This window comes from Bubalus bubalis, chromosome 19 (assembly GCF_019923935.1).
Source record: "Bubalus bubalis isolate 160015118507 breed Murrah chromosome 19, NDDB_SH_1, whole genome shotgun sequence".
In the NCBI taxonomy this organism is placed as follows: domain Eukaryota; kingdom Metazoa; phylum Chordata; class Mammalia; order Artiodactyla; family Bovidae; genus Bubalus; species Bubalus bubalis.
The window spans coordinates 23,158,993-23,186,111 of NC_059175.1; the positions used below are offsets into that span (position 1 = coordinate 23,158,993).

Below are 27,119 nucleotides of genomic sequence, written 5' to 3' on the forward strand. Positions count from 1 at the left end.
ACTTTTTTGAGTCATGCTTGATTTGTCAAATTTACCACCAAAGCATTACTGAAACAAATGTAAAGAGAAAGTCACACATAATCCTACCATCATAACAAACCAACTATAAATATCCAAGTGTTCATTTACTTTCCTTATTTCTGAGTATAGATTTGAAATTTTTCTTTAAAAAATATCAAAGTGACAGATACACATATGACTAGAAAATAAAATTCTGTAGAAGGATTATATAATAGAAAGAGCAATATCCTGCTGCCACTCCCTTTCTAAATTGCTACTCCACATCCCATAGTCTACTGACTGTGGTAAAGACCACTCACCTCATTCTCCCTTCCTTGGTAACTTTTTTCCAATTCTACTGAGATGCAGTTAATATATACCACTGTGTAAGCAGAGGGCATATAGCATATGGTTTTGCTCATACTGTATTGTAAAATGATTACTGCAGTAAGTTTAGTTAGCATCCGTCATCTTATAGTAGATAAAAAGAGAAAAGAAAAAAATTGGTAACTTTACTGTGCAGGTAGTTCACAGATTTGTGCTGTGTAAGCATAAAGGGGAGAACAGTTTTTAGGGGTCTCAAAGTTTCTGTCTGAGGGGGGACGGTATGTTGACAATAGCTTCCCAGTTATGACCAGGTCTGCCTTGCAGCTGCGGTTTCCTAGAAAAGATTGCAGGGATTTCTGGTTTCACTTGAAGCCTGGAGGCTTTCTTTTAGGAGTCTCCCAGGTGACACTGAGAAGCAGGTAGATGTAAGAATCTCAAGTGCTTCTGAGCATAACATTAATTTTTTTTCCTTACTAAACGGAGAGATCCCAGGGTGTTTCATTACTGTGGAGGGAAATCTTCCCCAGGTCTGCAGAGAGCCATGTTCCCTGATTAGTATAACTTGTTGTAATACCACTGGGTCCGTAACTGGTGCAGAAACACTGATTTGTAGGGAGAGGAGAACTGCAGCCAACTAGTGTAATGTGCTGCTTCTAAACGTGCATCCAGAAATGTCCATGTAAAAGCGATAGTCCCTCTGTATTGTTCATCTCAAGGCCATTACCACATGGACTGGAAGAAAATTAAAAGGGGGTCTAGTCCCTGGCTGTCGGAGAAGGCAATGGCACCCCACTCCAGTACTCTTGCCTGGAAAATCCCATGGATGGAGGAGCCTGGTAGGCTGCAGTCCATGGGGTCGCTAAGAGTCGGACACGACTGAACGACTTCGCTTTCGCTTTCATACTTTGTGAGATGATAAAGGCACCCTACTTCTGTTTTTACATTGCAACATCTTTAAACTATACATTTCCATTTCCAAAGTTAAGATCTGCATTCTGTAACAAAGCCCTCTTGTTATATCTACAAGTTGGTTCTAAAACTGAAAATCAATAGGGTGTACATTATATAATTTGTTCTCTGCATGGGCCAGTTAACATAGTCTGATTATCTTTCCTTTACTGTTTTTCCAATTTTGTCACCTCTGTGTTTCTAGGGACAATTACTATAAATATTCCACAGACCAATTTGCTTTAAGTTTGGATAAACTCTTGGAGCAATTTGCTTACCCTAGTGATATTTTTCCTTGTCTGTCTACCCTTTTTATATAAGCAACTAGTTCTCTTGTGATCAAATCTGTTCATTGTTTCCCTCATGATTTCTGTCCTTTGAGCTTAATGTCAACTCTCATTTCCAAGTCAAAGGTTTAATATTTAACTGTATTTTTTTGTAGTTGTAATTTTTACATGTCACATAGGGCTGATTTTTCATATGGCATGGGGGTAGGCATCTAGTTATCCCAGCAGAATCTGTTGAATGTTCCATTCCTCTTTTAATTTGTGATGCCTCACTTATTAACCAAATTCCTATAACAAGACATACATGTTCAGGAAACGCTACTTTGGATATTTTAAGTGAATAATAACAAACACTTCAAACTGATTATTTTTGTCCCCCTGTATTTATGTCTCACTTGTTTTATGTTAATATTTTGGTTCATTTATTTAATGATTAATTAAGAATTTCTTAACAATCTAGACACGTTAAGTTTTTTTTTCCCCTTCTTCCCTCTTTTTTATAAAAATTATTATTCTTTATTTTAATTGGAGGCTAATTACTTTACAATATTGTGGTGGTTTTTGCCATACATTCACATGAAGCAGCCATGGGTGTACATGTGTTCCCCATCCTGGCCCTCCCTCCCCATCCCATCCCTTAGGGTCATCCCAGTGCACCAGGTCTGAGAACCCTGTCTCATGCATCGAACCTGGACTGGCAATCTATTTCACATATGATAATATACATGTTTCAATGCTATTCTCTCAAATCATCCCACCCTTGCCTTCTCCCACAGAGTCCAAAAGTCTGTTCTTCATATCTGTGTCTCTTTTACTGTCTCACATATAGGGTAATCATTACCATCTTTCTAAATTCCATATATATGCATTCATATACTGTATTGGTGTTTTTCTTTCTGACTTACTTCACTCTGTATAATAGGCTCCAGTTTCATCCACCTCATTAGAACTGATTCAAATGCATTCTTTTTAATAGCTGAGTAATATTCCATTGTATATATGTACCACAGCTTTCTTATCCATTCGTCTGCCGATGGACATCTAGGTTGCTTCCATGTCCTGGCTATTGTAAACAGTGCTGCGATGAACATCGGGGTACACGTAGACACAGTAAGTTTAAGATATGTAATGGTAAGTGAAAAAAAGTTTTCACCCTCAATAATAAAATATCAAAAAGTTAATTATGGCAAGAGTGAACAACACTGTTTCTGTTGATATAGTTTGAGCTCAAAGAATGATTTTCATTACTGCATCTGTGTACTAATATATATTATACATATTCAATTTATATAAGACTTTTCACTTCATTGGTTTCACAAGACTCAAATAAAATTTCAAAATACAAGAGTTGAGAACTACAATCTGTAACAAGAAAAATTAAAAGTGCTGTTGGAAAACTTAGGGGGGAAAGAGTTTCATCCTTTATTTTTAAGAAGTCTGTATATTATAAATATAATACAAACAGTTGTATTATTGAGTACAGAATTCACGTTGCAAACATTAAAGCATGTTCATCACATATCTGATGATATAAAATCAAAACTGCTTTTAAAAGCTTTCACTGTTTCTATCATGAAAATCATGTCATTACATTTCAGTGACACACTATTGTTTAAAGGCTCCTTTAAAGTAAAAATAGAACCCAATAATTTTTAACCAAAAGTGTATCCTATAATCCTATTTGCTGTGGGATCAATAAACACTATACTAAGACATGGCATTTAGACATGAAATATGTCTAAAACCTTGAAGAATACAATAGAAATAGGCAAGACATTTAGAATGCTTTAATCTTTCTGGTTAACACCATTTGTATTAGTAACTGCAACGTTGTAACTTTTAGCATTTCACAGAACTAGTCAGTAAGGATTTTTTTAAGGGTGGGAGTAAGAACAGAAGGATAGGAGATGCAAGGTTTCATACTTCTGTTTTAAAAAATCAAAAATCAAAACTACTTTCTTCTCTGCATCAAAACTGTACCACAAACTTGCAGGTTGTTTTTGTTTTAATCCCATGACTCATCATCTACTGGATTAGGAGCTGGTGATGAAGAAAACCCTGCTGTGTTCAAAGAGCTCTTGCCGTGGTAATTCTTAAAAAACAAACAAACAAACAAACATTTAATTTTATGCATCGTTAAAGTTACACTACTTAGACTGATAGCAAGGACTCGAGCTTTCTACCATTTCTTCCCCAAACAAAAAATTTCATTCTCACTGAATCCAATCCATTTGAAAAAAGGTCCATATCAACCTAGGAAGTTTAAATTGCACAGAATATTTAAATAAAAAATGTAAGCCAATAGTTTTGGCAACTGGAAAAACAAAGCTCTTCACTTCAATGAATAAGCAGTAATACTTAATGACCAGTATGCCCATTGTTTCTGTATAAAAATTATGTTGCCTAGAAACTGACACAATAGAAAAGATATGCAACCACACTGCTATTATTTTATCTTACTTAATAATGTGGTCAGAATTCAAAAAATAATTACTACAAAATCTCAGAAGATCCCAAATTAGAATTTAAAATGTGAAAAGAAGGTGTTTGAGCATAAATCTTAAATTCCTCCCCTTTAAGACCAAAACTATATATGTACATAAAATATTTAGAGAAACATTAATCTTCCAGGCATGAAAATAATGGCTTAACTTATTGTTATAGTTACTTCACAATATTAAGCCCAACATTTACAAAGAGCAAATAACTAAAAGCCAATTTCTAAATTTTCCCCCTCAACTAACCTTTCTAGTATCGACTGATGCAAACACATTTCCTCTTGCATTACCACTGAAGCCAGGACCATATGTACTAAAGGCAATTTCTTCTAACCATGCAGGAACATCCTGTTGAGCCTTAAAAAAAATTAACTTCATAAACAACATGCATAAAGTCTCAAAAGATTCACATGTTTACTTTTCCTTCCAAAAAGCAAGATAGTTCCAGAAAAACATCTACTTCTGCTTTATTGACTACACCAAAGCCTTTGACTGTGTGGATCACAACAAACTGTGGAAAATCCTTCAAGACATGGGAATATCAGACCACCTGACCTGCCTCCTGAGAAATCTGTACGCAGGTCAAGAAGCAACAGTTAGAACTGGACATGGAACAACAGACTGGTTCCAAATAGGGAAAGGAGTATGTCAAGGCTGTATATTGTCACCCTGCTTATTTAATTTATATGCTGCTGCTGCTAACTTGCTTGAGTCATGTCCGACTCTGTGCAACCCCATAGACGGCAGCCCACCAGGCTCCCCTGTCCCTGGGATTCTCCAGGCAAGAACACTGGAGTGGGTTGCCATTTCTTCCTCCAATGCATGAAAGTGAAAAGTGAAAGTGAAGTCACTCAGTCGTGTCCGACTCTTAGCGACCCCATGGACTGCAGCCTACCAGGCTCCTCCACCCATGGGATTTTAAAGTACATCATGCGAAATGCTGGGCTGGATGAAGCACAAGGTAGAATCAAGATTGCCTGGAGAAATATCAATAACCTGAGCTATGCAGATGACACCACCCTTATGGCAGAAAGCGAAGAACTAAAGAGCCTCTTGATGAAAGTGAAAGAAGAGAGTGAAAAAGTTGGCTTAAAGCTCAACATTCAGAAAACTAAGATCATGGCATCCGGTCCCATCAATTCAGGGCAAACAGATGGGGAAACAATGGAAACAGTGAGAGACTTTATTTTTGGGGGCTCCAAAATCACTACAGATGGTGACTACAGCCATGAAATTAAAAGATGCTTGCTCCTTGGAAGAAAAGCAGAAAAGCTATGACCAACCTAGACAGCATATTAAAAACCAGAGACATTATTTTGCCACCAAAGATCTGTCTGGTCAAAGCTATGGTTTCTTCAGTAGTCATGTATGGATGTGAGAGTTGGACTTTAAAGAAAACTGAGTGCTGAAGAATTGATGCTTTTGAACTGTGATGTCAGAGAAGACTCTTGAGTCTCTTGGACTGCAAGGAGATCAAACCAGTCAACCCTAAAGGAAATTAGTCCTGAATATTCATCGCAAGGACTGACGCTGAAGCTGAAGCTCCAATACTCTGGCCACCTGATGCAAAGAACTGACTCACTGGAAAAGACCCTGATGCTGGCAAAGACTGAAGGCAGGAGGAGAAGGGGATGACAGAGGATGAGATGGTTGGATGGCATCACCAACTCGATGGACACGAGTTCGAGTAAGCTCTGGGAGTTGGTGATGGACAGGGAAGCCTGGCATACTGCAGTCCATGGGGTTGCAAAGAGTCAGACACGACTGAGCAACTGAACTGAACTGAAAATCCATACATATAAAATGTCTGCTTTCAATGACAAGGTAAGAACACTATCCATTCAGTTTTAAAAATTAAAAACTTACATCTGATAGCACTTTCACTAGAGGCTGTGCTAACTGGCTATCTGATTCCAGATCAAAAAAGGAAATAGCTCTGCCAGTATTTCCACAACGACCAGTACGCCCAATTCGATGAACATATTCATCAATGGTAGAAGGAAGATCAAAATTAATAACATGCTGAACATTTTCAATATCCAGCCCTCGGGCAGCTACTGAAGTAGCAACAAGAACGGGGCACTTTCCACAGCGGAAATCTCCAAGAGCTTGCTCTCTTTCTCTCTGTTCACGATCACTTGAAAGAAAACAAAGCATGTATTAGAACAGCCCTTAAGAAAATCATTAAAGACAACCATTAAAGTTCAATGGATAGATTTCTTTTTGGATAAGTTCAATGCATAACAGTAAAAAAAAAATAGCAACAGTTAACATTAATGTCTACTTCTTACATACAAAGTATTATACTAATTTCTTGTAAGTCATCATTTAATTCTCACAATAATACTTTGAGGTTAGGACGATTAACCCCATTTGCAGATGAAGGTGACAGCTAATACCTACAGCCAAAATACAGACTCAAATACGACAAACATCAAATCTTACCCACTAATAAACTGTTTCTAGTTTTGACAAAAAATACACAACTAGTTGATCAAATGCTTTCTCAAAAATTCCTAATTTTTTTAAAGTATAATCTCTGAATTCTACATAATCACTGATTAATATTTTAGATCTCCTAGTAAAGTGCCAATGAAGTTGTGTTACTATGACATTTTTGAGGACTCCAGTGAAAAAAATATCAAGCACTGGATAGATTTAGCTTAATAAGCACCTAGATCTAAGGATTAGAGAGACTAAGTGAGACCGCTTGACAATCATGATGAGGAACTTAAGATACTTCTAACTCACCCATCCCAGCCACTTGGTTCTTATAAAAACTTAAAGATGAAGAATAATAGTTAGATCTTGAGATCCTAATTCCAGGATTTTTTACTAGTTAAATACACCAACATTTCTTAACAAATGACAAATAGAAGTTACCTCCTTACTAGGAAATCATAATAATCTACTCACCCATGAATACTTGTTGTTGATATTTTTTCTTGACAAAGAAAAGTGGCAATAAAATCTGCTTTTTTCTTAGTTTCAACAAAGACCATAGTTCTTTCATCACCTACAAGACAATGAAACATTCAAACTACAAAATTAGGAAAAGAAAAAAAAGCACAGGGTGAGTAGGAAACTGTCTTATTCACCACTGTATTCCCAGCACCTAAACTCAGGCCTGATAGGTAAGAGCAATTCAAATATTTCCTGAGTGGATAAATGTCAAAGATAGAGAAACAAGGACTTTTTCCTACTTTATGACTAAAAAAAGAAGAAAAACAACCGCTTGCCCTTTGCCTTCACAGGCCAACCAATAAGTAGAGACTTAGAGAAAGATAAATGATATCTACCTGCCAACTCTTAGCAGTTCCAAATTTGGCTTGGGCCCTTCATTTCCCTCTCTATAAATAAATTCCTTTGTTCTTCCCATGGTTATAGAATCTATTATTCTACCTTGACTGCCAGAGGCATTCATAATAATTGCATTCAACCCAGGGCTGACAAATTCTACAATATTCTATGTTTCAACATTATCTCAATTCAAACCTCTTAATCCCCAAAGTATCTTTTATATAGATAGATAGATAGATAGATAGATAAGATATTATCTCAGGGTCTTAACACATTAAAGAATATTTACTTGTTAGCTCTGTTAATTGGTTTAAATACAAGCATGAGCCAAAGACTCTTCCACACCAAGAAATTTTCTATAAAATGTTAGAGAGGAAAGATAATAATCTATAGCCTGAATAGAAGTAACACGGTGTTACTTTTCGTAATCCCACTCTCCCATGTCCCTATCAGCTGTCTCCATTTATTCAACAAACATTTAGCACCCAGTAGATGCCAGTATCTATTCTAGATACTGAAAACACAGCAAATAAAACAAAGCACCTACACTTAATGTGGAGAGGTAAATAACAAATATGATGCATTAAGTCTAAAAAAGAAAAAAATTTAGCAGAATAAAGGGCCAAATGAGTTTATGCACCTTCTCCAATTAGATGACATCTGAGGACAGATATTACTAAACAAGTGAACCATTCAGATATCTGAGGAAACAGCATTATAGGTCAGAGGTAAGAACAAATATAAAGGTTCTAAGGTATAGGTGTTCTTTATGTGCTCACAAACAAACCAACCATAAAAGAGGTCCCCATCTGGTTTTTACATTCTAGGCAGAGGGAACATCAAGAACAAAGGCAATGAGGTAGAACCATGTCTGGTACGTGTGGGGATGAGTAATGAGCAAAGTGCAGCTAGAATAGGGTGAGCAATGGAGGGCAGTAGGATTTGGAGAGGGATGATGGAAGCCATTTCATGAAGTGCCCTGAAATCCACTGAAAGATCTTTACTTTGAGGAGGGAAGCCATTGGGTTTGGAGGCAAGAAGTAGATCTGATCTTTGTTTTAACTTAGCAACTGATGGGTTCTGATATAGTTTGATGCTAGACAGAAACAAGAGGACTCTGCTGACAGATCAGATATGTACACTGGAGAAAGAAATCAAAGATGCCTCATATTTTTGTGTCTGAACAACTGGAATGAGTGTTAGTCGCTCAGTCATGTCCGATTGATTCTTTGTGACCCCATGGACTATAGCCCACTAGGCTCCTCTGTGCCTGGAATTCTCCAGGCAAGATACTGAATGGAATTTCCTAAGTGAGATAGTAGGACTGCAAAAAAGGAAGGTTTTAGAGGTGATATTTAATCTCAGATATCAGAAAATCAGGTAGGAAATCAAGAGAATGACTGATTCCTACAGTAATGAATAAGTTATATCCTTGAGACATAGTCATTTTATTAATGAGTAATGATTTTGTCAAAAATTATCTTTCAACAGTTTTGGAGATCATCCATCAAGATGCCCAATGCCAAAACTGATTCATTTGAATATAGTCAGGTACGTAATATTACTATGCAGCTTAAAGCCTTGATCTTATCTTTTCCTGGTTCCTCAGTGTGAATCCCACCAGGCTCCTCTATCCATGAGATTCTCCAGGCAAGAATACTGGAGTGGGATGCCATGCCTTCCTCCAGGGGGCATCTACCTGACCTAGGGATTAAACCCACATCTCCTGCGTATCCTACATTGAAGGTATCCTGTGTACCACTGAGCCACTGGGAAAGCCCCCCACGCCCCCAACAACAAAAAAGGATGAAATGTGTTAAAATTTTAACAAATTCAAGCAATTAGCATGGAACTATTCCCTGATTTACTGTTTAATGCCTTTACTTACAATATGAAAGGTTCTTCTTTCTCTTCCTTATAATCAGCCTATATAGCAAAGAATCTTTTGACTTTATTATGTCTTTGGTTGTTTAAAGAGAAAAAGACCTTTATGAAAAATCTATTGCTCTTTATAACCACGTTACCTTCTACTCTAATTTTTAAATGCTTTGTCACTTCAATTAAATTACTACCTAAAAACTAAGTAATCTTACACTAGTAAAATGTTCAACTCTCTTCTGACAACTTTTGATTTTGTTTTTTTAAGATCAGACTATAAATTTAGACCTAACAGAAGCAGAAGATATTAAGAAGAGGTGGCAAGAATACAAAGAAGAACTGTACAAAAAAGATCTTCACGACCAAGATAATCACGATAGTGTGATCACTTACCTAGAGCCAGACATCCTGGAATGTGAAGTCAAGTGGGCCTTAGGAAGCATCACTATGAGCAAAGCTAATGGAGGTGATAGAATTCCAATTGAGCTATTTCAAATCCTGAAAGATGATGCTGTGAAAGTGCTGTACTCAATATGCCAGCAAATTTGGAAAACTCAGCAGTGGCCACAGGACTGGAAAAGGTCAGTTTTCCTTCCAATCCCAAAGAAAGGCAATGCCAAAGAATGCTCAAACTACCGCACAATTGCACTCATCTCATGTGCTAGCAAAGTAATGCTCAAAATTCTCCAAGCCAGGCTTCAGCAATACGTGAACCATGAACTTCCAGATGTTCAAGCTGGTTTTAGAAAAGGCAGAGGAACCAGAGATCAAATTGCCAACATCCGCTGGATCATGGAAAAAGCAAGAGAGTTCCAGAAAAACATCTATTTCTGCTTTATTGACTATGCCAAAGCCTTTGACTGTGTGGATCACAATAAACTGTGGAAAATTCTGAAAGAGATGGGAATACCAGACCACGTGACCTGCCTCTTGAGAAACCTATATGCAGGTCAGGAAGCAACAGTTAGAACTGGACATGGAACAACAGACTGGTTCCAAATAGGAAAAGGAGTACATCAAGGCTGTATATTGTCACCCTGTTTATTTAACTTATATGCAGAGTACATCATGAGAAATGCTGGGCTAGAGGAAGCACAAGCTGGGTTCAAGATTTCTGGGAGAAATATCAATAACCTCAGATATGCAGATGACACCACCCTTATGGCAGAAAGCGAAGAGGAACTAAAGAGCCTCTTGATGAAAGTGAGAATGAAAAAGTTGGCTTAAAGCTCAACATTCAGAAAATGAAGATCATGGCATCTGGTCCCATCACTTTGTGGCAAATAGATGGGGAAACAGTAGAAGCAGTGGCTGACTTTACTTTTCTGGGCTCCAAAATCACTGCAGATGGTGATTGCAGCCATGAATTTAAAAGATGGTTACTCCTTGGAAGGAAAGTTATGACCAACCTAGACAACATATTAAAAAGCAGAGACATTACTTTGTCAACAAAGGTCCATCTAGTCAAGGCTATGGTTTTTCCAGTGGTCATATATGGACGTGAGAGTTGGACTATAAAGAAAGCTGAGTGCCGAAGAATTGATGCTTTTGTTTTGTTTTTTTTTTTTTTTAGATTCAAAGATGTTTTATTTTATTTTTTTTTATTTTATTTTTAAACTTTACATAATTGTATTAGTTTTGCCAAATATCAAAATGAATCCGCCACAGGTATACATGTGTTCCCCATCCTGAACCCTCCTCCCTCCTCCCTCCCCATTCCATCCCTCTGGGTCGTCCCAGTGCACCAGCCCCAAGCATCCAGTATCGTGCATCGAACCTGGACTGGCAACTCGTTTCATACATGATATTTTACATGTTTCAATGCCATTCTCCCAAATCTTCCCACCCTCTCCCTCTCTCACAGAGTCCATAAGACTGTTCTATACATCAGTGTCTCTTTTGCTGTCTCGTACACAGGGTTATTGTTACCATCTTTCTAAATTCCATATATATGCGTTAGTATACTGTATTGGTGTTTTTCTTTCTGGCTTACTTCACTCTGTATAATAGGCTCCAGTTTCATCCACCTCATTAGAACCGATTCAAATGTATTCTTTTTAATGGCTGAGTAATACTCCATTCTGTATATGTACCACAGCTTTCTTATCCATTCATCTGCTGATGGACATCTAGGTTGCTTCCATGTCCTGGCTATTATAAACAGTGCTGCGATGAACATTGGGGTACACGTGTCTCTTTCCCTTCTGGTTTCCTCAGTGTGTATGCCCAGCAGTGGGATTGCTGGATCATAAGGCAGTTCTAGTTCCAGTTTTTTAAGGAATCTCCACACTCTTCTCCATAGTCGCTGTACTAGTTTGCATTCCCACCAACAGTGGAAGAGGGTTGCCTTTTCTCCACACCCTCTCCAGCATTTATTCCTTGTAGACTTTTGGATCGCAGCCATTCTGACTGGTGTGAAATGGTACCTCATAGTGGTTTTGATTTGCATTTCTCTGATAATGAGTGATGTTGAGCATCTTTTCATGTGTTTGTAAGCCATCTGTATGTCTTCTTTGGAGAAATGTCTATTTAGTTCTTTGGCCCATTTTTTGATTGGGTCATTTATTTTTCTGGAGTTGAGCTGTAGGAGTTGCTTGTATATTCTCAAGATTAGTTGTTTGTCAGTTGCTTCATTTGCTATTATCTTCTCCCATTCTGAAGGCTGTCTTTTCACCTTGCTAATAGTTTCCTTTGATGTGCAGAAGCTTTTAAGGTTAATTAGGTCCCATTTGTTTATTTTTGCTTTTATTTCCAATATTCTGGGAGGTGGGTCATAGAGGATCCTGCTGTGATGTATGTCAGAGAGTGTTTTGCCTATGTTCTCCTCTAGGAGTTTTATAGTTTCTGGTCTTATGTTGAGATCTTTAATCCATTTTGAGTTTATTTTTGTGTATGGTGTTAGAAAGTGTTCTAGTTTCATTCTTTTACAAGTGGTTGACCAGATTTCCCAGCACCACTTGTTAAAGAGATTGTCTTTAATCCATTGTATATTCTTGCCTCCTTTGTCAAAGATAAGGTGTCCATATGTGCGTGGATTTATCTCTGGGCTTTCTATTTTGTTCCATTGATCTATATTTCTGTCTCTGTGCCAGTACCATACTGTCTTGATGACTGTGGCTTTGTAGTAGAGCCTGAAGTCAGGTAGGTTGATTCCTCCAGTTCCATTCTTCTTTCTCAAGATCGCTTTGGCTATTCGAGGTTTTTTGTATTTCCATACAAATTGTGAAATTATTTGTTCTAGCTCTGTGAAGAATGCTGTTGGTAGCTTGATAGGGATTGCATTGAATCTATAGATTGCTTTGGGTAGTATACTCATTTTCACTATATTGATTCTTCCGATCCATGAACATGGTATATTTCTCCATCTGTTAGTGTCCTCTTTGATTTCTTTCACCAGTGTTTTATAGTTTTCTATATATAGGTCTTTAGTTTCTTTAGGTAGATATATTCCTAAGTATTTTATTCTTTCTGTTGCAATGGTGAATGGAATTGTTTCCTTAATTTCTCTTTCTGTTTTCTCATTATTAGTGTATAGGAATGCAAGGGATTTCTGTGTGTTGATTTTATATCCTGCAACTTTACTATAGTCATTGATTAGTTCTAGTAATTTTCTGGTGGAGTCTTTAGGGTTTTCTATGTAGAGGATCATGTCATCTGCAAACAGTGAGAGTTTTACTTCTTCTTTTCCAATTTGGATTCCTTTTATTTCTTTTTCTGCTCTGATTGCTGTGGCCAAAACTTCCAAAACTATGTTGAATAGTAATGGTGAAAGTGGGCACCCTTGTCTTTTTCCTGTCTTTAGAGGAAATGCTTTCAATTTTTCACCATTGAGGATAATGTGTGCTGTGGGCTTGTCATATATAGCTTTTATTATGTTGAGGTATGTTCCTTCTATTCCTGCTTTCCGGAGAGTTTTTATCATAAATGGATGTTGAATTTTGTCAAAGGCTTTCTCTGCATCTATTGAGATAATCATATGGTTTTTATTTTTCAATTTGTTAATGTGGTGTATTACATTGATTGATTTGCGGATATTGAAGAATCCTTGCATCCCTGGGATAAAGCCCACTTGGTCATGGTGTATGATCTTTTTAATGTGTTGTTGGATTCTGATTGCTAGAATTTTGTTAAGGATTTTTGCATCTATGTTCATCAGTGATATTGGCCTGTAGTTTTCTTTTTTTGTGGGATCTTTGTCAGGTTTTGGTATTAGGGTGATGGTGGCCTCATAGAATGAGTTTGGAAGTTTACCATCCTCTGCAATTTTCTGGAAGAGTTTGAGCAGGATAGGTGTTAGCTCTTCTCTAAATTTTTGGTAGAATTCAGCTGTGAAACCGTCTGGACCTGGGCTTTTGTTTGCTGGAAGATTTTTGATTACAGTTTCAATTTCCGTGCTTGTGATGGGTCTGTTAAGATTTTCTATTTCTTCCTGATCGAGTTTTGGAAAGTTGTACTTTTCTAAGAATTTGTCCATTTCTTCCACGTTGTCCATTTTATTGGCATATAATTGTTGATAGTAGTCTCTTATGATCCTTTGTATTTCTGTGTTGTCTGTTGTGATCTCTCCATTTTCATTTCTAATTTTATTGATTTGATTTTTCTCCCTTTGTTTCTTGATGAGTCTGGCTAATGGTTTGTTAATTTTATTTATCCTTTCAAAAAACCAGCTTTTGGTTTTGTTGATTTTTGCTATGATCTCTTTTGTTTCTTTTGCATTTATTTCTGCTCTAAGTTTTAAGATTTCTTTCCTTCTACTAACCCTGGGGTTCTTCATTTCTTCCTTTTCTAGTTGCTTTAGGTGTAGAGTTAGGTTATTTATTTGACTTTTTTCTTGTTTCTTGAGGTGTGCCTGTATTGCTATGAACTTTCCCCTTAGGACTGCTTTTACCGTGTCCCACAGGTTTTGGGTTGTTGTGTTTTCATTTTCATTCATTTCTATGCAAATTTTGATTTCTTTTTTGATTTCTTCTGTGATTTGTTGGTTATTCAGCAGCGTTTTGTTCAGCCTCCATGTGTTGGAATTTTTAATAGTTTTTCTCTTGTAATTGAGATCTAAGCTTACTGCATTGTGGTCAGAAAAGATGCTTGGAATGATTTCAATTTTTTTGAATTTACCAAGACTAGCTTTATGGCCCAGGATGTGATCTATCCTGGAGAAGGTTCCATGTGCGCTTGAGAAAAAGGTGAAATTCATTGTTTTGGGATGAAATGTCCTATAGATATCAATTAGGTCTAACTGGTCTATTGTATCATTTAAAGTTTGTGTTTCCTTGTTAATTTTCTGTTTAGTTGATCTATCCATAGGTAAGAGTGGGGTATTAAAGTCTCCCACTATTATTGTGTTATTGTTAATTTCTCCTTTCATACTTGTTAGCATTTGTCTTACATACTGCGGTGCTCCCATGTTGGGTGCATATATATTTATAATTGTTATATCTTCTTCTTGGATTGATCCTTTGATCATTATGTAGTGACCATCTTTGTCTCTTTTCACAGTCTTTGTTTTAAAGTCTATTTTATCTGATATGAGTATTGCTACTCCTGCTTTCTTTTGGTCCCTATGTGCATGGAAAATCTTTTTCCAGCCCTTCACTTTCAGTCTGTATGTGTCCCGTTTTGAGGTGGGTCTCTTGTAGACAACATATGTAGGGGTCTTGTTTTTGTATCCATTCATCAGTAATTACCTTAAACGTAAATGGGTTGAATGCCCCAACCAAAAGACAAAGACTGGCTGAAAGAATTGATGCTTTTGAACTGTGGTGTTGGAGAAGACTCTTGAGAGTCCCTGGGACTGCAAGGAGATCTAACCAGTCCATCCTAAAGGAGATCAGTCATGGGTGTTCACTGGAAGGACTAATGTTGAAGCTGAAACTCCAATACTTTGGCCACCTGATGTGAAGAGGTGAGTCACTGGAAAAGACCCTGATGCTGGGAAAGATTGAGGGCAAGAGGAGAAGGGGACGACAGAGGATGAAATGGTTGGATGGCATCACCAACTCAATGGACATGAGTTTGGGTGGACTATGGAAGTTGGTGATGGACAGGGAGGCCTGGCATGCTGTGGTTCATGGGGTCACAAAGAGTAGGACATGACTGAACGATTGAACTGAACTGATAAATTTAGAAGAAATCCACCTAAACTACTTCTGAGATTTCTCAGAGAACCCCAGGGAAAAGGCAGGCTTTTTATTTTACCATATAAAATAAAAGAGAGGCTAAAAATAATTAAGCTTGTATAGAATGTTATTACTTTTAGGAGTTGTGTGGTAAGAACTGTTGTATCAGAAGACATTAAGCTTTCCCTAGGTTGAAATGCATAGGTAAAATGTTATTCACACATTTCAAAACTGTTTACTTTATGAGAAGTCCCTAGAATTATGTAAATTCTCTTGCTGTTCATAGTATTTTTTTTAAACTTCAGGAGAAACACTGACCAAGATACTTATGAAAGAACTCTAAACAGGTTTTCTGTATATTTCAGAGGCTTGGAGGTACACTGCTCCATACAACCAAATTTGTTTGTAGATTTATTCTCATTTTCAGCCTTCATCAGATTTTTCGTATTTAACAACGATCACTAATAACCACAATCGTTCTCTGTCAACTACAGACAGTTTCTGTTTTGTTTTGATGCTTGTCCAAAGACTTTCTATAAACCAGAGAATTTCTATCATCAGTGAAGAAGAACAGACTCCAAGTCTTGTGGGAAAAGGACTGTTTCAGGCACTTCAAACTATTGATACCTCAAGATAGAAGGCTGGAAACTGACATTTTGACAACTTGCAAAGATCACTGGATTGAGGATAATTTCTAGAACTGTTTATAGTCCAAAAGCAGATGGAATCTGCTGACAGATTCAATGAAACAAGAATCAATTACATTAAAAATCTGGGGAAATTTAGAAGAGAGGAATTCACTTAAATTTCTAGGTACTGTAAATGATATATGAAAAGTATCTTAGACTTAGTTTCCTATTCTTCAGAGATCTTTACAACTTCAATCTCAGATTTCTTATGAAAACTATCTAGAAGTTAATTTTGTGACTTTCATAGTTGTTCAATATTGTACAGCTCTAGATTTGTGAAACAAACTTGAAGAGGCCTTTGTTATGGAACAGTCTTGCTGAACCTATGAAAATAGGCCAAACATAATGAGACCAGCCTTTCTTGTGATCAAGAATAATCTGAGATTATTGTGGCTATGTGGGAATACAGGTTGTCAGAAACTGTTGAAGACTCTGAAATGAGCAAAGCTGATACTGACTAGCATACCCTTCAAGGTTGTCTGTACCTTTTACTACCTCGGTTTTATACCTCTACTGCACCTGAGAGCAATGCAAATGATTCTTATCGATAAAAATACAAATGAAAATCTTCCCTCAAATGTAACAGATTATTACACTTTGTGGATATTGATTAATTTTGCATCTATTTATAAATTCATCTTAGTCTTCCTGATATCCTACACATAAATGTGTTCTTTGAATTCTCCTCTGAACTGGCTATAACATCTTACTAGTTCCCTTTGTAATTAATGAGCTCAATAAAATCTTTGACACCTGTTCATTTAAAATTATGAAAAAGGCAGTTGGTATACTACTATGAAATAATGAAACCTATACATTTTAAAAGTAGAAGAGGAAAGCTACCAGATTTAAGTTAATGATTAGAAAAAGAGATAAATTTATATGAATAAAAATATGTAAAATATGATATACAGCATAACATTTCTATGCAAAGCAAAAAGAAACCAAGAATAATAAATTATGAACTACAAAACATTTAACCTTTCAATTAATACAGAAGTATACCAACAGTGCTTACATGCTGACGTCAAAGGTTTCCCAAAGGGAAACCAGAACTTTTGAAACACTATCTTCAGCAGAATTATTCTCAAACTTCATTCCATAAATTCATATATAAAAAGTCTTAAGATAACTATCCTAGAAATGTGCTCTAACTTCAGCAAAACCATATATTACTTATCTCCTGTTGCATCTGGAACTTCAATTTATACTGGGCAAGTTATTTGACATCTCTGTATTTCAGTGCCCTCAACCTTAAAATGAGGGTAACAAACCCCACCCTCAGAAGGTTGTTTTGAGAATTAAATGAGTGGACACATGTAAAACAATCAGAATAGTATATGGCCCACAACAATTATTATTTTTATTTTGCATGCAATAGTACATGCTATGAAACAGATCATGAAGTAAAACTAATAACATTTCTCAAACTCAAGATGAATATTTGGTTTTTAAAGTTTTTTTATATAAAACTCAGAAAAAATTGAAGACTAGAAGCCTTTTAAAAGCATTTCTAAATCAACTTCTTCTTATTGTTGGAAATTAGACAGCTTCTTGCCTTTTTATTCCCCATTCCTAACACTGACTTCAAACTGAAACAGACACTTAAAATGGAGGATGAGGAGAAAGGATCCATATGATATATTTAGCCTGTGAGGCAACAAAAAAATATTACAATGGCCATATTATAAAATTTTATTTCCAGGCATAAACTAAAGCTATCTCAATCAAACAAAGAAATACAACTTTCCATAAAAACTAGCTTTTTTGAAGGGAGGGATAGAGTTTCTCATTAACATTGTAAGGAATAGAATTAGACCGTTAAAGTCCCTTCTAGCTCCAAAATTCTTTGAATATATGAATACAGGAAGCCTTAGAGAGCAAAAACTGGGAATTAGAAATACAACAAAGATCTTACTTTTAGTGGAGTAAATAGAGCTTGAGGTAAAGATATGTTACTAATCCTTTCTATTTTCTAAAACAAGAACATATATATTTCTGCTGGAATAGTTTTTGGTCAAGCATTGTTAAAGTCTCAAACTCTTCCTATTTTTTTTAACATTTATGGAGGAAAAACAACTATACTGCTATATAATTTACCAGAAAATCAAATCATAAGAAAAAGAATTTTAGAGGAAGAAGAAACAGTGAAAACTTATTTAACTCATGCCAAATAATGCTTCAAGTCTTTTCTAAAAGTAATTTTTGTAAAAATCAAAATCATGACAAAAGACAATCAACATAAGATACCTATGTTTCGTAGAATTTCAACAAGTTTTTCTCTTTTTGAGTACTGGCCAACTTGAAGAATGGTCTGCTGAACATCTCTACATGCTCCACCCACTTGTCCAACAGCAACAAACAAATAATTCGCCTTTAAAAACTCCCCAGCCAACCTTGAAAGAAAAAAGAGTATTCCTTAACTTATTCTCTTCCATTAATACTAATAATATTCACTGAATTCCTGCAAGTGTTACTTCAACATTTATAAGCCAGATTATAACATTTATAAGCCAGATTATAACAGTCATAATAAGAGATGGTAGATATTACATCATCCAAGAATTACTTTCAAGTATCATTGTAAAATGTTAGCATTTTGCAAAACACTTATTACAAATGAAAAAGTCTGTGTCAAATGATGGGTAAGTAATTTCAAGTGGAGCCCTGACCACACGAAACTATATCAAATGTGTATACAACAAAAGTATGCTAAACCATCAGACTACAACAAGCAGGAATTTTTTAATTAAAGATTAAAATGCAAACCTACAGCAAAAATTCTGTTCTTCATTCAATGCCTTCATATATGTTATTTATAAGAGTTGGTTCCTGAAAATATGAGCTGTTAAATTAGTATACTCCAAATGAACTATAATATTCTGAGCAAACCAGATCTTAAGTCAATGCTTTTCACATCATGACAAACAAAGAAAATTATAATATCTGTAGAGCATAACTGGTGAAAAAAATTAGACCAGGTGAACAGACTAGGGGCTAGGCCACACCAAGCTGCAGATGATCTCCCCAAAGTTTGAGGGTATCAGCATCCTGACACACACACAACTCACGGACAACATATAATGAAGAAGCCCTGCTTTAGGTCACAGAAACATGGGGTGGGGAGAAGGGGAACTGCCAATTACAGAGCAAGTTTGGAAGGAAAAAAGAGGTCATGGAGCAGTCCTTCTTTCTCCTACATAGCAATCTCTTACTTTCTAGTCACTTCCTAGCATATCAAGAAAATAGTTCAAACTCCACATATCTAAAATCTTAATAAATCACTGCTGCTTCTTTTCCTTCATCTGCTCTCTTACCATAAAAGAAAAACATCTTGTTCATATACTACTACTAGAGTCAAGAACCCTTTCATCCAGGCACAAACCTTGACTTTATCTAAAATTCTTATCAATCATCTTTTACACTCATTAAAATATATACTGAGTATATATATTAATATATATACTGAGTATATATATTAAAATATATACATATATATGTGTATTAAAATATATACACACAGTACCTGGCCTATGTGGTATAAGGTACTGTGTGTATAAAGATGAACATGATGATCTCTGCCTGTGTTGCTCAGCATAAATATAGCTATAAAAAGCAATTACTATAATTTAAAAAATTTTTTTAGTTTAATATTTACATATTTTAATTATTTAATGCTTTACTATAGTAAGCTAGTGCTACAACAGTTAACACTGATTGAACCTTACTATGTTACAAGAAAACTGAAAAGTGTTCTAAATAGTTTCTTTCACAAGATAGAGGGTTCCTTTATAAGACTGGCAGGAAATGGATGAAATGATGTCTATTAAGAGTCTTCAAGTTTAAAGCTTGATCTAAGGAAAAAGCAAACAAGAACATGAAATAGTGATGACTAAGGAAAAGCACTCTATGCAGAAGGAAAGAAGAAATAAGGATTAAATAATGAAGAGAAACAGAATTTGGCTTGCGTAGCCAAAAATCCCATGGACGGAAGAGCCTGGTAGGCTGCAGTCCATGGGGTCACTAAGAGTCGGACACGACTGAGCGACTTCACTTTCACTTTTCACTTTCATGCATTGGAGGAGGAAATGGCAACCCCCTCTAGTGTTCTTGCCTGGAGAATCCCAGGGATGGTGGGGCCTGCTGGGCTGCCGTCTATGGGGTTGCACAGAGTCGGACACGACTGAAGAGACTTAGCAGCAGCAGCAGCCAATAGGAAATACTCTAAATAAGCCAGAAAAACATCATTCCAAGGAATAAAGTGGCAAATGAGGCAAAAATTGTCACGTATAAAACCATTTAAAAGTTGGTTAGTCTGTGGAAATGGAAAGACATGGAAGAATTTATTTTAAATAAATGGCGATAAAGATGAGACTTAGTTTTGCAATTTTAACAGCCCAAAAGTCAAACTACAGACATATTAGAAAGCTACTATCAATGAGCAGAGGGGAACTTAAAAGGACCTAAAATAAGGTGGTAAATAGAGAAGAAACTAACAAATTTGCAATATTATAGAGATAACTGCCAAGCTGAATACTTTTGAAGGGTAGAGTTAAAGGAATATGAGGGAGAAATCAACATGCTTCAAACGACTTTGGTTTTGAAAGACCTTGATGCCAACAAGGAAAACTGGAAAGAAAAAAAGAAGGAGCTGAAGAAGAGGTTCAATTTTGTACCTGATGAACATGAGTTACTGGTAATTCATATAAGAGGAAAAATAATCCTGAAGAGTTAAATCTCAAAGTCTGAAGCCGAGGAGAGAGATTAAGCATACAGGTAATAATCAGGCTGTTTGTTTTTTGATATTAACTTATACAAGTTCTTCATGTATTTTGAATATTAACCCCTCATTGAACATATTGTTTACAAATATCTTCTTCCAATCAGTACACTGTCTTTGGGTTTCTTCATGATTTCTTTCATAGTGTAAGACAAACAACCCAATTTTTTTAAATGGGCAGAGGTCCTGAATAGACATTTTCCCAAAGAAGACATACAGATGGCCAATAGGCACATGAAAAGGTGCTCAATAACACTAATCATCAGGGAAAGGCAAATCAAAACTACTATGAGATATCACTGCACATCTGTCAGAATGGCTATTATCAAAAAGACAAGAAATAACAAGGGCTGGCAAGAGGTGGAGAAAAGAGAACCCACATGCACCGATGGTGAGAGTGTAAACTGGTACAGCCACTAGAGAAAACAGAATGGGCATTTTTCAAAAAATTCAAAAATAAAACTACCATAGGAAGCAATTGAGTAAATATCTGAAGAAAATGAAATCACTAAAATGAAAAGATACATGTATCCCAATGTTCATAGTAGCATTATTTACAATAGACAAGATATGAAAACAAGCTAAGTTTCCATCAACAAATGAATGGATAAAGAAGATGTGGTACACACACACACACAATGGAATATTACTCAGCCATAGAAAATAATGAAATTTTGCCATCTTCAATAACATGGATGAATCTGGAGGTAATTATATTTAGTAAAAGAAGTCAGAAAAAAGCAAATACTGTACGTTTTCACTTATAAGTGGAATCTAAAAAATAAAACAAAGGAACAAATATAACAAAACAAACAGACTCAGATATTGAGAATAAACCAATGGTCACCAAAAGGGAGGGGGCCAGGAGAGTAGTAAAAGAGGTGAAGAGGATTGAGTTACAAACTGCTAGGTATAAAATAATTAAGTTACAAAGACAGGATGTACAGCATAAGGAACATACTTAACATTTTATAACTTTGTATGGAATATATTCTATAAAATATTAAATTACTAAGTTGTACATTTGAAAGTAATATAATATTGTAAGTCAACTATACTTCAATCAAAAAATTACAGGTAATAAATTTGGGAGAACATACAGGTAGAAATGCAAGCCAAGGATATGGTTCAGGGAGTATGTAGAATGCAAAAAATGGACTTCAGATGGAATAACAGGCAATTTGTAACATTTAAAAGCAGATAGTAAAGCAATCATTCAGTAGGAACCAAAGATCTTTATGCAGTATATGGGTCTGGGAACCAAGGGATCCAAGCTAGAGTGGCCCATTTACCATCACTCCCAGTGACCCACACGGGAAATTGTGCTTACTGCACCGACTACAAGTATTGGAGGTCTTGGTTCCCAAAGGGGCTTCCCTGGTGGCTCAGAGGGTAAAGCGTCTGTCTGCCTGCAATGCAGGAGACCAGGGTTCAATTCCTGGGTCAGGAATATCCCCTGGAGAAGGAAATGGCAACCCACTACAGTACCCTTGCCTGGAAAATCCCATGGATGGAGAAGCCTGGTAGGCTACAGTCCATGGGGTCGCAAAGAGTCAGACACGACTGAGCGACTTCCCTTAACAGTTCCACCAGAGAAAACAGGAGTTTTACTAAACTGTTTAAGCTAGAGCTGCTGTATGGGTACTTCAGGTTCCCTGTTGCCAAGGGATTAGCAGGCAGAAAGAAGAGTCACCATTCTAGCAGGAGTATGTCATGTTAACCTCAGAACTCACAGACCACACAGTGTATTTATGATACTCAAATATCTGCCAACCATTAGTACATAAATTTCCTAACACAAGTGCAATTCCCCTAAGTTCTATAATTTGGGGTTGAAGAGGGGGCACCACCATAAAAATATTTTTATTTAGTAAGCACTTACTAAATCCTAGCTAGGTGCTACGTGCTCTCCTTTTCTCTCTCACACAACCACATACACTCTAATAAAATGCGATGCTAATGCAAAGCCAGCAATTAAAGTAAGAAACAAGGGAAAATATAGTAAACATTTTAGAAATACTTTTAAACTATCTATGTTATAATCCTAAATTTTTTAAAAAAGTAAATCTCTCAGGAATAAGATATTCACATTGGTTCTCCCGCTGTAAAAGCATTTTAGTACATAGCAGCTGCTTCTAGGAAGAAAAAATTTACCTTTGAATTTCTTCTGGAAAAGTTGCACTGAACATAAGGGTCTGACGCTGTTCCTTTGATGGCATTCCTGGGCAGGAAATTAACTTTTTCATCTCTGGTCCAAAACCCATATCCAGCATGCGATCAGCTTCATCCAAAACTAAGTATTTGACTTGTCTGAGACCAATCTTTTAGGATATTTTCAAGGGTTAGAGCAAAGAATGCATACTAATTAGTATAGTAGTTGATATATTAAATGAAAATATTCTCATCAAGTCTAACTATTAATATATTCTCAAAGATGAAGATTAGAAATCAATGCATACAATGATGAGACCACTGTTATGGTTAGGTAATAGTATTAGTGTTCATTTCAGTTCTCAATTTTGTCTTTTGTTATAAAACATTTCATAAAACTGAAAAAAACCAAAACATTTAGATCAGTATTACACAATAGAGCTTTCTGTAATTACTTAAAAATTCAATATCTTCACTATTAGCCAGTAGCCATATGCAGCTATTAAGCACTTGAAATGTAGTTAGCATGCCTGAAGAACAAATTTTTAATTTTATATCAGTTAAAATGTAAATATCCACATGTAGCTAGTGACTACTGTATTAGACAGCACATATCTAGACTACATTATCTGATAAAGTCAGGCTATTCAATGTAAGAAATAAAATTTCTTAATAGCATGACATTATCAAATGGCCTATAACTGACAAATTTATTTCTAACTCCTTTAAACCCTTAATAAATCCCTGATTCTCTAATCACTCAGGAACAACTGGGAAACTTTTCTTACCTATCATGAATACTTAGTGCTAAAAACAGAAGCACGTATTTGCAAAAAGAAAACAAGTGATTTTGTTACCCCATGGAAGATGGGAAACAAGGTGGGAAATCAAGGTGAATTTCTCTGGATATTCTTAATAAGTAAAGAAAAATTCCTTTCTGCAGAAAGAGCATATTTTTAATAATCCCTTTAGAGAACAGTCTTTAAAAAGTAAAGCAGGGTCATGAAAGTGAACTGAAAATACTGATATAGAGATGTGATGATGTGGTATATGAATATTGAAAATAAATAGCCCTAAAATCTCTCTCCAAAGACAGAAACTTAACAATCCTGGATAATATCACTCTCACACTTAAAACAGGAGACAAAATTACTGATGCCACAAAGGTTTTCTTCCAGGAAAAAAAATGATTTCCTCAAGACATATATGAAACTAGAAAAAAGCATTGATTTCATTTTTCTCCCAGAGTAGTGGGTCTAGGATATGGATTCTGGAATCAGATCCAGATTCTAACCCTATCACTTACTAGAACTAATTTAGAGATTAAAATAAATTACATAATCTCACTAAAAGTTTGTTTTCCCAAGTATAAAATGGAAAATACTATTTACCTATTTGTATTAAGATTTATATAAGAAAGCATTCAAGGAATCAGTTGGGAGCCTAATATACAAATGGTACTGTAATGAACACACATATATTTACACAAGTTTCTCTCTTTCCCAAACAAAACAATTACTAGTCAATCTCACAACTATGTTATCCAGCTAGAGCCTACCTTTTCTTTGCCGATGATATCCATCAGTCTCCCAGGAGTAGCACATAATATATTACAGCCTTGTACTATTTGTCGAATTGAGTGCCCCAACTGGGTTCCCCCGTATGTGACAACTGCTCTTACACAAGTCCTATGGACAAGAAAAATAAATGTCATTTTCTAGTTGCTTGAAAATTAGTCATTTGTTTTTAATGAGATGTAAAATGAAATCCATAAAGAAAGAGCTAATACATTCAACATTTCTTTTACAATTCTTCCCAGAAAGTTGAAAAGCTGCAGTAAAAAAAAATTTGCAACTTGTCTGATAGACCTCTTCAAAAACAATGATAAACACAACCAACACCCACGCAACAGGCCAACCACATGAACAAATGTTCATTAAAAATACAAATGGTTTTTAAACACTTTAAGCTCAATATTACTTTTAAAAGCAAAAAAGCAAAACAAATGAAGTCTAACAAAATCTTCCCTCAAGTGTGATAATGCCATGTTAAGCCAGTGTAGGGAAACTGGCACTCAGGGGGATAAACTGATACAATCCCTTTCACAATTTTAGTCTCTATTAAAATTTTAAAACTTATTTTTCCCAATAAATTCATATATAGGATTTTCCCTCAGATATGTCCCCACAAATGGGTAAAGATGACTGTGTAATATATTCACTGCTAACATGATTTTTAGTATCGAAAGACTAAAAACTATCTAACTGTCTAACAATAAAAAACAGAATTATAGGCCTTCCTTACAAAAGAACTGAGCATCTATAAAGAGGAGTACAGTTCTATGGTAAATGTTAGCTCCAACATATACCATTTTTTTAAAAAGGGTGGCAACCAAGCTTAGTATGCTAAGATTTGTTGAGAGGAAAATTAAAGTGCATACATGTGCACCAGCTCTTTCTATACTATTTCACATAAAACTGGTAATAGTGTGCAAACTTTGAAGAGAAGGATTAAAGATAGTTAAATACTTCTCAGTTTTTTGCCACAAAAATGTTCCAACAAATATCCACATACTAATACAATTTTGTGTATACATATTATCTGAAATATCATTATTGTTTAAAAAAAAAAACTTTTATCTTTTACTTGATTTAAAAGCTCGAAGAGCAACACAGTACATGGGGCTAAGAAATAAAACACTGATATAAGCAATGTACATCTACTTCTTACAAAAGATCTGTCAAGCTTAACATTAAAAGAATTTTAATTTTTCTCCTCCAATTTCAAATTAACTGATTTATACAAAATAAAAGATGAAGGTCCTAGATAGAAAGCTCTAAAGAATTATACAGAAAAACACTAATATACCAACAGATAAATGGGTAGACAACAAATGGATAATTCACAGGGAAAATGTACAAAGCATTCAAAAAGGAGTTCAACCTCTCAATAACCAAATAAATGAAAACATGAAGACAGTTGTAGTGATTTTAAAATACGTACACAAAGTCTTCAATACACCTTCCTTTAAATATAGATCCTAACTCCCTTCCTCCAAAGATGTGTGCAAGGCTGGCTTCATAGGTATACAACCTGTGCAGTCATACAGAGTCCTATGCTTAAAAAAGACCTGAGCCTGGTTTAATATTCTATTTGCTGCTTTAAAATTCATCATAATTTTTTAACAAAGAACCTTGTATTTTCATTTTGGGCTAGTTCTCGCAAATTATACAGTCCTGAGTATGAGCTAGACTTAGTGACCTGCTTAGTAATGAGCAGAATACAGCAAAAGTGACTGCAACTATCTTACAAAAGTCACAGAAACCTCCTCCTTGCTCTTTCTCACTGACCCTTCAATCTAAGTGAAGCCAGCTGTCATTTCCTAGAGATGACCATTCTTACAGACAGATCCAATAAAGCCAGATGACTGTAATTCTAAATGACATCTTGTCTGCAACCTCATGAGATGCCAAGCCAGAAACACCCAGCTAAACTGTTCCTCAATTCCTATCCTTCAGAAACTGTATGATAATAATATGTATTGTTTTGAGCAACTAGGTTTTAAGGTAAGCAGCAACAGATAACTAATATAATACCAAATAGTGGCAAAGTGTATAGTGAAGTTAGCATTTTCAAATACTGCTGGTAGAATGCAAGCTTTAAAATAACTTCATATTCTTTAACATTAAATCTATTAAAAATCTACTCTAATAAAATACTTAAAACATAAAAGTAGAAAAAGTTTATAAGCAAGCTGTTCATTAAAGCAAGAACTGCTTTTATTTATAGTAGCCCCAAATTAGAAACAACTTAAATCTCCCAAATAGAGAAATAAAATACAAACACATGGACAATCTTACAGTCATTAAAAATTAGGTCTGATTGTTAAATAAGCAGTTATCCATTTTACAAAGTTATGTGTTAAAGAAACATTAACACATGGAAAATTATTAGGAATAGAAAATAATAGAAAATTATTAGGAACACCATAAACTCATTTTTAAACATATACTTAAAAACTACCAGAAAACACATGAATATGTCCACTGTCTTATCGTTCTACTTCTATCATCATCTAATTTTTAATAAGCATTTTTAAAAATAGATTCTATAAACAAGATTATGAAAAAGTCAACTTCAGTCAA

General features: G+C 35.5%; 1 protein-coding gene across 5 annotated transcripts in view; it reads right to left on the minus strand.

Moving 5' to 3' along the window:
- Nucleotides 1–3,327: 3,327 nt before the first annotated feature.
- DDX4 (DEAD-box helicase 4) overlaps nt 3,328–27,119 on the minus strand; it is a 68,915-nt gene continuing 45,123 nt past the window's right edge. For 4 of the 5 annotated variants that reach the window (XM_025270432.2, XM_025270431.2, XM_025270430.2 and 1 more), the window contains 7 exons: nt 24,533–24,662; nt 22,978–23,144; nt 18,294–18,439; nt 6,977–7,076; nt 5,927–6,197; nt 4,307–4,417; nt 3,328–3,654 (listed from right to left, as the gene is read on the minus strand). In XM_025270432.2, the coding sequence (XP_025126217.2) occupies nt 3,568–3,654; nt 4,307–4,417; nt 5,927–6,197; nt 6,977–7,076; nt 18,294–18,439; nt 22,978–23,144; nt 24,533–24,662 (1,012 nt within the window). In that variant the 3' untranslated portion in view covers nt 3,328–3,567. 5 annotated transcript variants of the gene reach the window in all.